The sequence below is a fragment of the Coffea arabica genome, chromosome 2e (genome assembly GCF_036785885.1).
Source record: "Coffea arabica cultivar ET-39 chromosome 2e, Coffea Arabica ET-39 HiFi, whole genome shotgun sequence".
Lineage (NCBI taxonomy): Eukaryota > Viridiplantae > Streptophyta > Magnoliopsida > Gentianales > Rubiaceae > Coffea > Coffea arabica.
The window spans coordinates 20,986,268-21,000,833 of NC_092313.1; the positions used below are offsets into that span (position 1 = coordinate 20,986,268).

The 14,566-nt window shown below is 37.7% G+C and overlaps 2 protein-coding genes across 4 annotated transcripts; both read right to left on the bottom strand.

The window, feature by feature from the left end:
* Window positions 1-82: 82 nt before the first annotated feature.
* On the bottom strand, window positions 83-4,354 carry LOC113728768 (uncharacterized). Its single transcript, XM_072079868.1, has 10 exons — window positions 3,977-4,354; window positions 3,828-3,884; window positions 3,355-3,432; window positions 3,123-3,176; window positions 2,378-2,460; window positions 1,733-1,832; window positions 1,574-1,636; window positions 838-1,101; window positions 630-690; window positions 83-549 (listed from the first exon to the last, which is right to left on the bottom strand). Exons 1-10 carry the CDS (start codon window positions 4,247-4,249, stop codon window positions 443-445), a joined length of 1,140 nt encoding a protein of 379 aa, XP_071935969.1. The 5' UTR covers window positions 4,250-4,354; the 3' UTR covers window positions 83-442.
* A 3,497-nt stretch (window positions 4,355-7,851) lies between these two features.
* LOC140004287 (uncharacterized) lies at window positions 7,852-13,798 on the bottom strand. Of its 3 annotated transcripts, none has more exons than XM_072079869.1 (10): window positions 13,647-13,798; window positions 12,557-12,612; window positions 12,270-12,331; window positions 11,774-11,927; window positions 10,847-10,911; window positions 10,369-10,761; window positions 9,494-10,003; window positions 9,080-9,292; window positions 8,727-8,897; window positions 7,852-8,276 (listed from the first exon to the last, which is right to left on the bottom strand). In XM_072079869.1, the coding sequence occupies exons 2-10, from the start codon at window positions 12,582-12,584 to the stop codon at window positions 8,163-8,165; spliced, it is 1,710 nt and encodes a 569-aa protein (XP_071935970.1). In that variant the 5' UTR covers window positions 12,585-12,612; window positions 13,647-13,798; the 3' UTR covers window positions 7,852-8,162. The 3 variants fall into 3 exon arrangements, with proteins under 3 accessions (XP_071935970.1, XP_071935971.1, XP_071935972.1); XM_072079870.1 differs by having other exon boundaries at window positions 12,557-12,645; window positions 13,647-13,772; XM_072079871.1 differs by lacking the exon at window positions 12,557-12,612 and having other exon boundaries at window positions 13,647-13,780.
* Window positions 13,799-14,566: the final 768 nt, after the last annotated feature.

Sequence of the window (14,566 nt, forward strand, 5' to 3'; positions counted from 1 at the left end):
ATAGTGAGCATGTTTAGTAACAACCAGAAAATATCACTACTACTAATATAAATGAAAAAGGACAAAATCAATGCATCTTGCATGAGCTAACAAAATTAATAGAGTAATTTGCGGCTCCTTTCACAATTTAAATCAAGACACAAAGATGCTATTCTTGTTTGCTTCATAAAGTCGGACAACTCTCAATAGCCCTTCTCAGTCTATCCTAAGAGAGACACAAAATGAGTGTTGTATACACGTATACCCAGGAAGCAGAACTCTTCACGGCTTCTGGTAAAACATGAAGTTAGTGGCTGCCACTTAATGAGTATATCAAATACACAATGCAATGTCATCTAAGCAGCAGCATGAGAATTGAAACAATCGGGTGTTATGCAAGCAAATGATGAATTGGTGCAGAAAAATCATCATGAAACAGAGTCCTTCCTTGGAGATGACCAATTCACATATCTGAAGGCGGATCGAACTTAACATGTCCAAGGTAGAGTCCACATGCTGGGGCCATCGGACTTGCAGCAGCTACCGTCTTTGCTTTCAGAATGCGTTCCACTGAAATGAAGCATTGCATGACAAATAAATCCAGAAAATTTACTAAATAAACATAGACAAGCTTTACATTATAGTAATACCGTCATCTACTGTTAAGTTTCCCGTTCCAACAGATTTGAGAACACCAACCAGCAACCTAACCTGTTCAAAAGCTTTAACTTCAGAACACTGGGGCGTTTGAATTGTCACTAGTAGTAGACACATATTATTGATGAGAGACCGACACATATTATTGATGAGAGACCGACACAAACTGGGATTGGATACAGTAAGAATGGTGACCCCAACCTGGTGGTAGAGGAAAGAACGTGCTCGTGCAGTTACCACAAAGCAACGATGCTGTTTTCTCATGCCAAATGTTGGAATAGGCTCAACTTGAGAGGTGATCATTGAAGAAACATGTGAAACCTCAGATTCTGATTTCAGGGAGGTTGCAAAAGAATCTTCTACTAAATAATTGCTCTGTTCTCTCTCTTTGATAGAAGGGAAAGATAGAGGTGAAACAACCTCAGTCACATTCAATTCATCCAAAGATCTGATCGGCGACTTTGCCTGACAAACAACCAACATCATAAAAACAAGATAAAAGGCACCTTGCAGATAAGTTTTGTATCATGGATGATTCTGAATGTCTTAAACCTACAGCTCCTGCTTTTCTCGAGTCATGCTGTCGGAAACTTTCAAGAGTGCTTTCTAAGTAAGTTTCCAATCCAAACCAAATTTTGTCAGAAGCTTCCAAGAATGCTTTGTAAGTAAATTTCCAAACCAGACCAAAAAAGATAATTTTTTTATCCATTTCAAAGGCATTTCAACTTTTTTTTTGGCATCTGAACCATGAGCTTTAGAACTAGAAACTGATCAAGTATTACACGGAACTTTGTAAAATAACATAACTGAGCAGTCAGAAGATATAATCTGAGGTGCCATATGGTTAACCTCGTAGATGAAGGCCAGAGGCATCATATGGCCAGAGACACTGCAAAATGTAAAGTGATGATAGGTATCTAGGATATAAACAACAAACCTGACATGCAGCAGCCCTGAAAGAACTGAAATCATGACGTCCAACTAAAACTTGGCATGCCTTCTGGATTAAGATCAAAGTGAAACAATCTTTAGCCATCAAAGTATACAGCAAAAATCAAACTCAGAAAAGAAAATCATCAAAAAAATCAGGTCCAACCTGCATAGATAGAAGGTCTAGTTCTTCCGCAACATGCCAAGCACGGTCTTTTTCAAATGTTGACAAAGGTTCGGGACCAGACAGTAATCGATAGAAGTACCTAATGAAGATTTCGAGACAATTTAAAACTCACTACAAACTAAACACAAGCTTTGCTTGTCTCCAAACATTAAGTCCAAATGTTGGCAACCAATGCTAAAGTAGGGAGGAATGTAAGAGGAAATAGCGAGAGTACATAGTCAAATATTCCAGTACACTATTCACACTATAAGCATTAAGTGTTAAATCTGACTGCCAAATTCATGAGAAATGTTAACATAGCGTACATAATTTTAGTCGCAATCTTTGTGAATAAATACAAAGCACATAGCTATATTTTGATTATCATTTGCAGCATAGTCTATAACAGTTCAAAACACACAAGAATCCTCTCTGCTTCCAAGGTACGCATATTCTACAGCATTTGGACTAGCTACACCTTCATATTTTAACTGAATCCTATTCAACGTAGAGATTCAGAACTCTATGAATTGCTGATTCATACATGAAAGATCATGCATACAGTTCCCACAATCCATGTAAAGAAGAATTCTTATACCATATGTAGCAGCATCAATATCAAAGTTTGGAACTGTTGATACCTACATGCGTTCTTGAGCTTTGTATCTAGAATGAAAATCAGATGGAACACTCTGAACATCAATGACCATGATATCACCCTCATTCTTCTGGAGCAAAGCAAAGAGCAAAATGTGTCATCATTTCCTTCAATTAAGGGCATTGGACATGATGCGTGAAGAACTAAATTACAGCCCTAACTTCCACTGCAACACGGGACAATGAAGATCCATTTTCAAGATTAGTTCCAGAAAAGTTAAGATGCTCAAGCACCAGTAAACAGAAAATTATGCAAATTTGACACTGTAAATAGCAGCATTTCTCAACCAAAGCAATTATACAAGGGGCTTGTGCAAAAGTTTTCTGCCAGCTATATCAAATAGAGGCTGAAATTCTTCATTGTCTTTATACAGTAGTTGACACCATGATCCTTTCAGAGCTCGAAAGAGTCACAAGGGGACAGCAGTTTTCATGCATAGCTAAAATGGCTGCACACAGAACTGATAGGGAAGGGGAATAAAAGGAGTATTAAGAGTTTAATCTCATTTGACAATATATTTTTACCCGGGGCATCAGGAAAGATGTGTAAGTTACCAAGGGATGATTTTCATCAGAAAAACAATTTGCAGTACTAAGCACAAGGAATCCTACTGACTATTTGTACAGCTTATTGTAAATTAAACATAAACTAGAAAAATCAAAGGTAACTGCAAGCGGACAAGTATAAGAGGGAAATTCTGAAATGAGGACTTTTGCATAGAACATAAGTTACCTGTAAGAAATGGTTGACAGCTTTCTTGACCACTGCAGGTTCATGGGGAGGTAGCTGCATGCAAAAAGAGAGTTATAGGAATAAAATTGTGTTCTAAGAAGGCATTGATGAGCTACCCAGCCTAAGCTTAATTGACTCTAGACTTGAAAAACAAAAAAAAAACAAAAAGGCAACAACAGTTATCAATGCAAGAAAAAAAATCAGAAAGATTTTGAATTCTACAAGAATTTACCGTTTCACCAGGTTTCCTTTTGCTTATCCTTTCAACATCTACATGGCAAACATTTGATAAAGCATGAACTCCTGCATCCTAGAAATCCATATAAGAATGTTAGAACTGATATGGTACATGAAGGACACTGATTTTGTTTGTTGGGGAAAAAATTAAAGGATGGATTGTTCACAAATGCAAGAAGAAACACCAGTATTGAACCAAGACAATAATGGTAAAAGACTTAAAAACACGAATACATATAGGAAAGCATGCATGGAACACCTCTATTGGAAGCAATTCACTGGACAAGTCACAAAATGCATAAATTTTAACCAAAATAAATAATGGAAGACAATTCAAGTACCACATCTTCTGCAGTGTCTCAATAGTCATTGGCCATGCAACTCAACACAAAATTTACATAGCCCCATTACTAAAGGGTTAACCATTCTGCAAAAAGGAATCCCCTTAGAGAGAGAAGCACAACTTACCGTTCGGCTAGAGCAAAATATTGAAACAGGCTGTCCAATGAATTTGTGAAAAGCCTCCTGAAAACACCAAAATGAAACATAAACTACAAATAGTGATAAACACTTCAGCAGTTTCCGATATTAATGGTAGAAACAATTTAAATCATTACCTCCAGAACGCCGACGACGGTGCGGCAATTGGATTGCTGCTGAGCTCCGGCAAAGCGGGTGCCAATATACTCGATTGCAATCAAATAGCGCTGAATTCTAGGGTTCGGATTCATTTTAGTTTCGCTAACTATCGGGCCTTTTTGCTGATTCTCTTCTTCTTCTTCGCAGCCGGATTCTTCAATGGGGTTGACTCTGGCGATTTTCTGAGGACGTTCGGGGGAATGATTTCCTGGCCGTCGATTGAGAGACTGCTCTGATTGATCGGCGCTCATTGGTGGCCGTCGGTTGGGAGCTTTCAGGCAGGGTGTATTCGTAATTAGGACATAATTCGTAGGGGTTTAAGTTTTGGCGGTTGGAAATGACTAATGAGGGTTTTAGGACAAGTCGCGTTTCAGGCAGCGAAGACAAACACCACACTTCATAAAGGCGCAGAATTGGATCGCCTCTCATTTCACGCCTATTGTTACTCGCTTTTGGATTGCTTTAAATGGTCTTAACTAGCAAGGCCCCTCTGTATCCTTGAACGTAGGAGAGCGCAGAGCCTTAATATTGTAGTAAACCACGCCTTTTGGGCCATCAGCCTGAAAGCCTAAACTGCAGGCAGGAAAGATTTCACGCCTTCGTTTGCTTATTACTCATATCTTTGCCAATTTTGACAGCCAGGATTAGAAAAGCTGAAGGATTGATGCTAAAAAAATAATTCCAAAATAAAAAGGAAGCATCCCTCTTGTGAGGAAACACTACTGCTAGTAATAAAAATAGTCTTGTTTAAGATTTTCATAGCCACGTGCAATAATTATGGAAGTTTTCACAAGACTAGATGATTTGAGAAATTTCCTAAGATGTGAGAAAATCAATTAAGACCTTATATTTCTCTCAATCTTTCCTTATGTTCTTGAAGAGTAATCAATAAATATGGTACGTAAAATCACAAACGGGGACTGCCTTTTTTTGTTTTAGCAAGGTACGTAATATTGCACATACCATATATACATCACCAATCATCAATTAACGTTTTATGGACACTTTGCAAATTCTTGGAAATTAAGCAACTCCATGATATCTATCTTCTTATATAAAGGTTGTGAACAACTCCATTCTTTTCCTAAATCCGGTTAAGGCAAGCCACGCTGAAGAATCAGAGGTAATTTCTTGAGTTATTACACTTTCTATTGTTTTTTTTGGTTCCCTAAGAAAAATTGCTTTGTAGCCACGATCGATTCAAAGCTAATTTCTTCAACAATTTTTTTCCCCTAAGAGTAAGATAAGAAAACTGTCTTTGTTTTGGCTGTCTGCTGCTGTTTGTTGGAGTAATATATAGCTATGGTCAGGATATTGAAATCATAAATCTTTATTAATAGTACTAGTTATAAATACTAGTTTAGCAAAAAAAGCTCAATAAATGGTTGAATAAATCCTAATTCATAATTAATCAATGTCGTTTCTTTCTTTTACTGGTAAGACTTTATTAGATTTTCATCCACATATATATATAGTCGAGTCAATAAATATATATCGCTTGCTTGCTTGCTTTAATGTTCCGTTTGTTTCAATTAATTTCTACCACTTGTTTGATTTTATAGTAGTGATTATCAATCATGGGTCGTGCAAAGTTGAACATGGAACTGATTGGGAAAGAAAAATCACGGCACATAACTTTCAAGAAGAGAAAGGAGGGGTTGATGAGGAAGATTCATGAGTTCGCTACTCTATGCGACGTGGACGCATGCATGATCATCTACGGCCCTAGACAGGAGAGTCCTTCCATGGAGTCCGGGATTTGGCCGGAAAATTCTGATGAAATCTCGCGCATGATCGACATATACCAAGGCAAGTCTAAGGACAGTGCAACGAGGGTCTTCGGTTTGCAGGATTTTTTCCAGGATAGGAACAAGAGAGTGGAAGACGAACTCGATAAGGTGCGCAAAAAGGCCGTGGAAATACAGTACCCCACTTGGATTGATCCTATGAGCCATCTTTCAGAGATGGAACTGAGAAAATTCGCTGCAACGGTGAGCGATAAAATTGAAGTTGTGGACTCCAGGATGGAAGCAATATGCAAGGGATATGATGATGATGATCATCTCCATCATCATCAGCATCTTCTTCTTCATAACCACCATAACCATAGTCATATTCAAAACAGGTATTTAATGACGGAAGGATCACAACAGCAGCCAACGATTGATTTCACAGCAGCAGCTACGTCCTACAGCAACAATAACAACGCAAGGTTGTCTGGATTGATCCAAAGAGGAGTTGAATTGGAACAAGTCAGCATTGGTCCTGCTCCGGTGAATCCAGTAGAAATGCACGTGCCGCCTATGGCACACTACCCTGCTCCGGCTACCATTCACGATCAAGAACACCATCAGATGCACTCAATCAATCAGAATTCCATGATGATGCTTCTCATGAATGAAAATGAGCATCATCATCACCATCATCAAGTGCAATTAGGGGGCAGTGCATCTAGTATACAGTGCGCATCATTCAAGTATTATGGATCGAGTTCCGGAGGCGGCGGCGGCGGCATGGTGGCCGGCAGGGGTGGTGGGGTGCTTGATAATATGGTATATAATCATCCCAGGCCGTTGGCTCGCTACTATGGTCCAAGTGTGCAACCGATGGTGGCACCATGCATGCAATATCCCCATTTGATGCCTAATGTTTCACCGTCTTTGAGGGAGAATGACTACAATGACATGATTCACTATCGGGTGATGGACCAGAGACCACCGAGGCACTAGTTCTTGATTATTAATTATTTAATTAGGAAGGTTGATAGTCTTTCTGATTGTTTTCAGTATAGTTTTTTTAATACGGGTCAAGTGCTACAGTACTTCGCATTTTAAATTAAATGCTTTGTAATGGTCTTAGTTTTACTGGAGAATATTATATTATGATGTTTGACGAAAGCCAGTATCATGAGGTTTTAATCTAAATCTAATACATTACGTGTTTTGCTATATTGGACTTGGCTACTAATTATTTTATTACGTGGTTGTTTCTTTTATTTTGGTAACAGAGAAAATAAATTTTATGGAATGATGCAACAGTTGAGGACATCCACAAGATATTAGTGAGTAATTAATTGAAAATATTTTTTGTTTTACCAAGGATGAAAATTCTTTTGCAACGCGTTCGGATTCGTGCAAGCTTTTTAAGCTGCTCCGATCGTGCATGATTTTTCACTGCACACTAGGTACTAATGGAGTTCGTTACTCGAGCTTCAGTTTGGCTACATGCTCGTTCGGGTCTCATTTGATCTTGTCGACTAACAGATCCTGAATAATTTTGGTTGTGCTTCTGACAATTTACTAAGCTTGTTCCCGAAATAATTTACCAAAGCCCAAGACCCGAATTGAATTGTTTCCACCCACCCGAATCTTTAATTTACTTTTGTAGCTGTTTTTCAGTCGTTCGACGAGTGCAAGACAGTCACAATCAAAATTATTGCAACTATACCACACAGCCATGATGATGATGATGATGATGATGATGATACAAACCCCACATTATAGGATTATCATGTTGAATTTGGGTTCGGCTTTGCCCTTGACTAAAATCTCTCCTGAACAACAGAAGCTAAGCTAAGAAGGGCATACACCATTTTCCACACAATGCTCAGCTAAATAAATAGGAGCAATCCGCCGTCATCCAGTCTCTCCTCAGAAACGAACTTCCTATATTTCACTACGACGGCAGGCTAGAAGATATTAGCCAATTTGGACGCTAGATTTGCTGATGGAAGAACGGCAGTAAAACAGAGCGAGGCGAAATCATTCCTTAACCTAACCAGGAACCGCATAGCATTGAAACCTAGTCTTCACCGTCAGTAACAGAAACGCAATCCAGAGAGCAACCGATAAACTACCGACAATAAGCAACCAAAAACATTAATATGATGTCAAAAGACCAAGCAAGCAAAATGGAGATGAAACATCTCCCTTTCATCTCCCTTCGCAAAAATTAAGAGAAAAACATCAATATAAAAAAAAAAAAAGCCAACCAGATTTAAGACCCAGCAACATACAAGACATCAAAGACGCCCCTCTAAACTAGATTCAGGTAGACAGCAAAAGAAAAATAAGTATAGAAAACAATGAAAAACCCCTGTGGTGCTTTAAAGCTGTTCTGACAACTAAATCGCCTTTTTAAGAGGCGCTTTGTCTTCTATCTAGTTCACACAGTGCTCTTCAGCGGGAGAGGAGGATTAAGCGAGAGGTCTTTTGTGAGATTGACTAATGATGGCATCAAATCCGACCCATTTGTCTTGCAGCCTTCCTTAAGGGGCTTCTGCAAACCAAAATAAGAATTGGTCGTTAAAATGTATACATTAACAGCCCCCTCCCCCCCCCCCCAAAAAACAGAAAAAAAAAAAGGGATAGGGCCATGGAGAATCTAATCTAAACACTAAATTATACATCCATCACTTCATTTACAGTTGTCTCAGAGTTAGAACAAGACATTGCTTTCAATTAACAAAAGGGCACACCCCATGGATTGTTGTCCACCATCAAGCCCCTCATCTTGGATGAAAATAAATTCAGTTTCAAGCTTCAAAACATGGTCTACGGAAAACATCTAGAAATGATTACACAGAATATTTACTGCATCAGAGGATGCAGTTAGAGACTCGGGGGAAATACCAAACTCAATTCATATTATATTAACACCCAGAAATATTGACATGATTCTGTCTATTTTTGGGCACAGAGAGAGAGAGAGAGAGAGAGAGAGACTGACTGGACTATCATCCTCCTTGAGTACATCAGTCTGAAGAGTTGGCTTTGTGCTTCTATGGGCTTTTAGCGACTTCTCCCGACCTTCGTAGAACTTGAAATCATCTAACAGTGACGTCTTAGCAGAATAACTTTTGAAGATGCTGAGCATTTCTAAACCTTGCTTCAGTCCAATCTGAAATAGAAGCGATATAGAAAAGCAATTTTATACTCCAAAAGTAAAGGAATAAAGACAAAGCACTTTCATCTTTGGACACAATATAATATAACCATACACGTGTGCATACAAAAGCACCTACAATATGAAAGCTTAATTATACAAATGAACTCATAATAAAAAAAAGAACTAAGTGCTACCTCCTGAGTGTCCCTGCTGTAGGTAACAGCCCTGTTATCATTGTTTTCCAAGATTATGTGCCGCAACAGACTATTGGGGACATCTTTAACTATGTGCCACTTGACAGGGAAGAACCCATTCCACTTGTCAAGCTGCCAAAAGTCCATGTTTTTGTTAAAGTCGACCTGTCCAACCATCTCAGCTACACCTAGAAACTGTCCACTACCATTCACCTGGAAACGAAGTGTAAACAGATTAGAAAAACAAATCATTGCACAATAAACAATAAGACACAAAAATTATTTGGTAAATGGCACACAAACAAATAAATTCTGAAATACATGAGACAACATTTGAAAGATGTATTTACTGGAACAGATCCAGTAGATCATGAAATCCAAGAAACATCCTTAAGAAAGTATACACAAACTCACTGAAAAGAACAGGAAAATTGGACATTTGGTGCCCTTTTCAGTTGCTTTAGACTCAGCATCACGGAAAGCAGCATCTAGTTTCTTGTTGCCATTTGGAGTGCTAGACCAGACATCATATTTAATGCATTTGTGAATATCATCTTCACTGTATGACTTGATGACATAAAACTTTCCATTGTCATACTCGCATTGAAAATCCTCCAAATTGTATTTATCCCTCTGAACAGTCAGCTCTGCTTGTTCATCATCAGCTGACAACTTTGAATGCTCACTCTTACTATTCGCCCTAGGACCACGGCTCAGCTCATTTGAAGCTTCATTTTCTCCTTCTCGCCTAAAATTACTTCTTGACCTAGATCTTTGATAGGTGTTCCAAACTCTACCATTTGGTTGGTAGTTCATTGGACCATAGTGCATATAAAGGCCTCTATTTTGGTTGCTGAATGCAGACAACTTCCCAGCAGGGTAAACCCCATTCATATTCTCAATTGACGGGAAACCAGAACCTAACTGGAAGAGGAGACAAATTAAAAAGTCGAATTACAAATTTCATGATGACAGAGTAACATATCATGCATGCAAAAACTGACTAAACAATTTATTGCGGCCTAGGTGACCCAGAAAAATATATTTAAAAAGTCCAACTTTTCTCCCAAAGAACAAAAGGGACTAAAATGCCACTAAATCAACAAAACCTAGGGCATAATACTAATTTCTGATTTCAAGCCCGCCTAGATGTAACCACCAAGCGTGCAACTCATACCATATCTAACCACTTGCAATTACAAAAATCTTGTTGTAACTTGCATGTGAACTAGTCTTTTGAAATACTTAAACACGCATCAGATACCAACAGATTCTCATAAAGAGCATACCTTGTTCAGTGGTTTGAGAGGTCTAGTGTGAGGGAAGGACTTGCAAAAATCAGATGGCAATGTAAATTTTCGAGCTTTTGAATTCAAAGGCACAGTTGAAGAAGAATTAATTGTTCTTGAAGCGTTAATAACGCTCGAATTGACAGACTCATTCTGGCCAAAGGCAGCTTTTACATCGTCGGTTTTGCTAACAACTCTATTCTTGACATCTCCAACATACATCGAATCCCATGTATGAGGTGGCAAGGCTTCAGATCCATATGAGACCGGTTGCTGAAAATATCCAGATGATACATAGGGGAGCTGTTCCCCATCAGCACCAATAAACCCAGTGTTGTAAGGATTATAGCCAGGCAAATAATAGAGCAGTGAGCTATTGTCTGATGGGATACCCTGCAAATAAGCAAAAGTTAGATGTCACAGACTAGTGCTCTGGCATATAAAGTTAAAGAAGAAAAAAATGCACGCTAGAACATACTGAGTAACCACCACCCATAGCAAGATAACCTTGATCATCCAATTGATTAAAGGTTCCATTATACCCTGCAAAAAAAGAAAAATGAATTGACGAAATGTAAGACTCAACAAAAAGAAAAGCACCCTACAACATAACCAGATTGCCCTGGAGTTGTTACAAAGAAGGCGTTAGATACGCGTACCCACAACCTCCCCAGTACCAGTTCCTTTCAATTGTCTTGTTCTCTATCTATTCATTTTCCCATTGCATCATATTGATCTGCTAGGAATTCACAAGACCTATGAAGCCACTTAGTTTTGAGTTCCATAACGCCCTTGTTCCAATGGATTACTATCTACTACATGCATACACTTTTATGAGAAAGTCTAACATCCTCATGTGCCATTTCATTAGAAATATGTTTTAATGCATACTGAGTGGGGGTTAAGCATATGACAATGTGCAAACCATGAGATACTCTTAACAAGTGCAAATAAATGCAGTACTCAAAGCATATGTTTAGGAAAAATAGGTCTCAGAAGATAGAACAGCCATATGTCTTATTTTACTCAAAAATAATGTATGACACAATTGAAAATAATTTATGAAGGACAATACTGTGCAATTGAAAAAATAATGATGAGCTCAGGTACTGGCATATCCCTTCATATTTGATATACTTGCAAAACAAAGAAAAAAGGTTGAATATTCAGTTTTCCATCCAAAGAAGGCATCAAAGGACAGGCATATGTTCTGTTCACTCCTTCCATCTTATGACAAGTTAAAGCATCGTAACAGTTTGAAAACTCAGAGAAGGGGGAGGGACAACACCCAAATGCTCAAGTCCTGAAATTATCCTAATTCAAAACTAAAAGTTTTTTCCCAACACTGGCTAACCTGAAATCAAAAAGAACCATATTTAGTAACAGAACCCATGCAATATCTGACCTGGGTAGTAATAATTGTAACAGCTAGTGGGTGGATAATAAACACCTTGCTCTGCATCTAAATTTTGATTGTCACCCTTGAGGCCAGTTGTAACATCCCCCAAAGTAGGCAAAGGAGAAGCCGTGTCAGGAGCAAATCCATTTTTGTTTGAAGCCTAAGGAGCAGAAGAAAACAAAAACCAAATATAAGCCAAAGAAATTACTTGGTGGCTTACACGTACACTTCCCTGGTTAAAATTTAATAAATGCATGCAACGTAAAACTACAACATGTCGCTAGGATGAGTAAAATTTGCACGAGGAACAATACAACCTTATAACTTTATCAAAAAAAAAAAGACAATAGCCAACAGCAAATGGCAAGATATATAAAAATAAACCACTCAAAAAGGATGACCGAAAAGAAAAGAGGGAAAAAACTATTTCAGACGTGAAGTGAGCAAGGAAAAAATACCAAGCATGCTCAAGTAAGCAATGGTAGGGGGGCCACAGGCTTACCATATCTTTCTCAGGTTTAACAGCAGCGGAATCAGGCTTCAGACCTTGAACCATTTGCTCAGCTGTAGAATAAAGTTAAAGAGTAACAATACCCTTTTCAGGAAGATAACAGTCAATTGCAAGGAACTTTTAGAGCATAAAAACTTGACTAATTGAAAGAAATTCTGTCACTTTTCAATCAAAGCAAACATTAGATGACACATTAAAAGTTCCAAAAATATAAGCAGACTGTGTGATACACTGTAAATTCACCCAATGACTATCCATTAACCATAGACAAAGGATACAATTCTCTATGATCCTCTCTCCAGCCATTTGCGATCTTCAAAATCAAAATCCTTGCCTACAACCAAGTACAACTCAGCAGGAAAGATCACTGAGAATGAAGCAGAGTAACAACAAAGTGGCACAGACGCCAAACAAGTAAACTTGTGGCGTTGTTTCCAATCAGATATTTCTTTTCAATAAGGAAATAATTCTTCTGAAATATCATAAACTGAAAGTCAATCCTCCTCCCAAATTTTTAAAAGCAGAATACTTCTTTTCTTTAAAAAGGGCAGAATAGTCAACAAAAAGAGAAAAATAACAATTAAACGTAAATAAAAAAGAGCATAAGGAGTATCCATGACAATAGAGATTCTGTCCTACCCTCTTGCAGAAAAGAAAATTAAAAATTCCTCGCTCCTTTTACTAAACAAATTTGGATATTAATCGGGTTGTGATGGTGCGACAGAAAAGCAGAACATTCCCAAGTAGTAATAAGCCCCACACACTCAAAACATATTTGATAAAGACAACCCGATTATTCCATGCCATAAATCAAAAATTTAAAAAAAAAAAAAAAACTATTTCTAGTTACCCACCAACAAGATTATTTCCTAAGAGATCTTTCTTAGTTTTCAAAAACAACGGAAGCCACAAAACCAGCAAGTCAACCGTCCAATAAAAATCCCCCAAGATATTAAGACCAAAATGGAAAAAAATAAATTTAATCAGTTTTACCTATTTCAAAAAAAGAAAAAAACACAGAGAGAGAGAGAGAAGCAAATAACGAACCAACAAAACAAACTTCATCGTTTCTCCCAGCAGAACAAAGGAAAAACAAAAGAAAATAATTTACTATTTTGCATTTCTAGCAAAATCTTCATTCACTATTAAAAAATAAACTTATTTCACAAAACAAATCTAAAAACAATTAAGCATTTCTTACTAAACATTAAAAAAAAGCATGCAAAAATCAAAACAGTAGAAACCGCAAAAAGAACATAAACAAGTAGTCAACTAGTGCCTCAACTCTGTGCAGTGAAACAAAAAACCTGCGTGCTTATGACTAAAAAAGAAATCCTAAAGAAAAAAGACAGGTAAAGTAGATCTAACCTAGCAGAAGGGACCGAAAAGAGTCAACAAAGCAGAACTGCTGATCGGAACCCTAACACCGCAGACTCTGATCCGGAAGGATTTAAAGGAGCTGGCGGTAGTACGGAAAACCGCTTCGGGGGTTTAAAAGCGGTTTCCCGTGGGGAGAGGCAGAGAAGGAAAAGGGGGAGAAAAATGGCAGCGTGGAAGTATATAAGAAAGGGAGGCGCGCGGAGAGCGCGATGAGACACTGTGGACTAACCCTTGATGCTCTTCATCTGACGGCTGCTTTTGCTTTCTTAGTTTAGGAGACTAAATGTGGGCGGTTGGATCACATATAAGATGGTCATGAACATCGATGACTTTTCTTTCATTTTCTTTTTCCTTTTTTTATTTTTCCCTCCTTTTTTTGTCCTTTTTTAGTGTTTGGGGGGAAGGGATTGTAGACTAATTTAATTTCGAATGGGACCATGGTCCATGAAGATGGGCGGGGCTTGGTGGTACGGGCAACGTAACGAATCAGGTTCACCTCATTTACATCTTTTCAGCTTAATGGTCATTATGGTTTAAATTGCAAAAAAATCGAGTCGCCCGTGATTAATTTGAATTCGAATTCGATTCGAGTTCGATTAACATCGAATTCGAGTTGAGTTCGAACTGATCAAGTCAAACTTGATTTTAAAAATATTCATCTCGTTAACTCGCAAGTTGGTTCGATTTTGTATACATTTATTTTTTATTTTAATTGTAAAATTACATATATATATTTTTCATATTTTATGATTTGTTAAGAAAATTATTATTTTATTTATTTTTTAAAAAATAAAAATAATTATTTTTTTATTTTTTTAAGTTTGAACTTTACATTTTGAATTCATCGATCTTGAACTCAAGTTTGAATTTCATAAAACTAAGTTGAAACTTATCAATTAGACCAAATT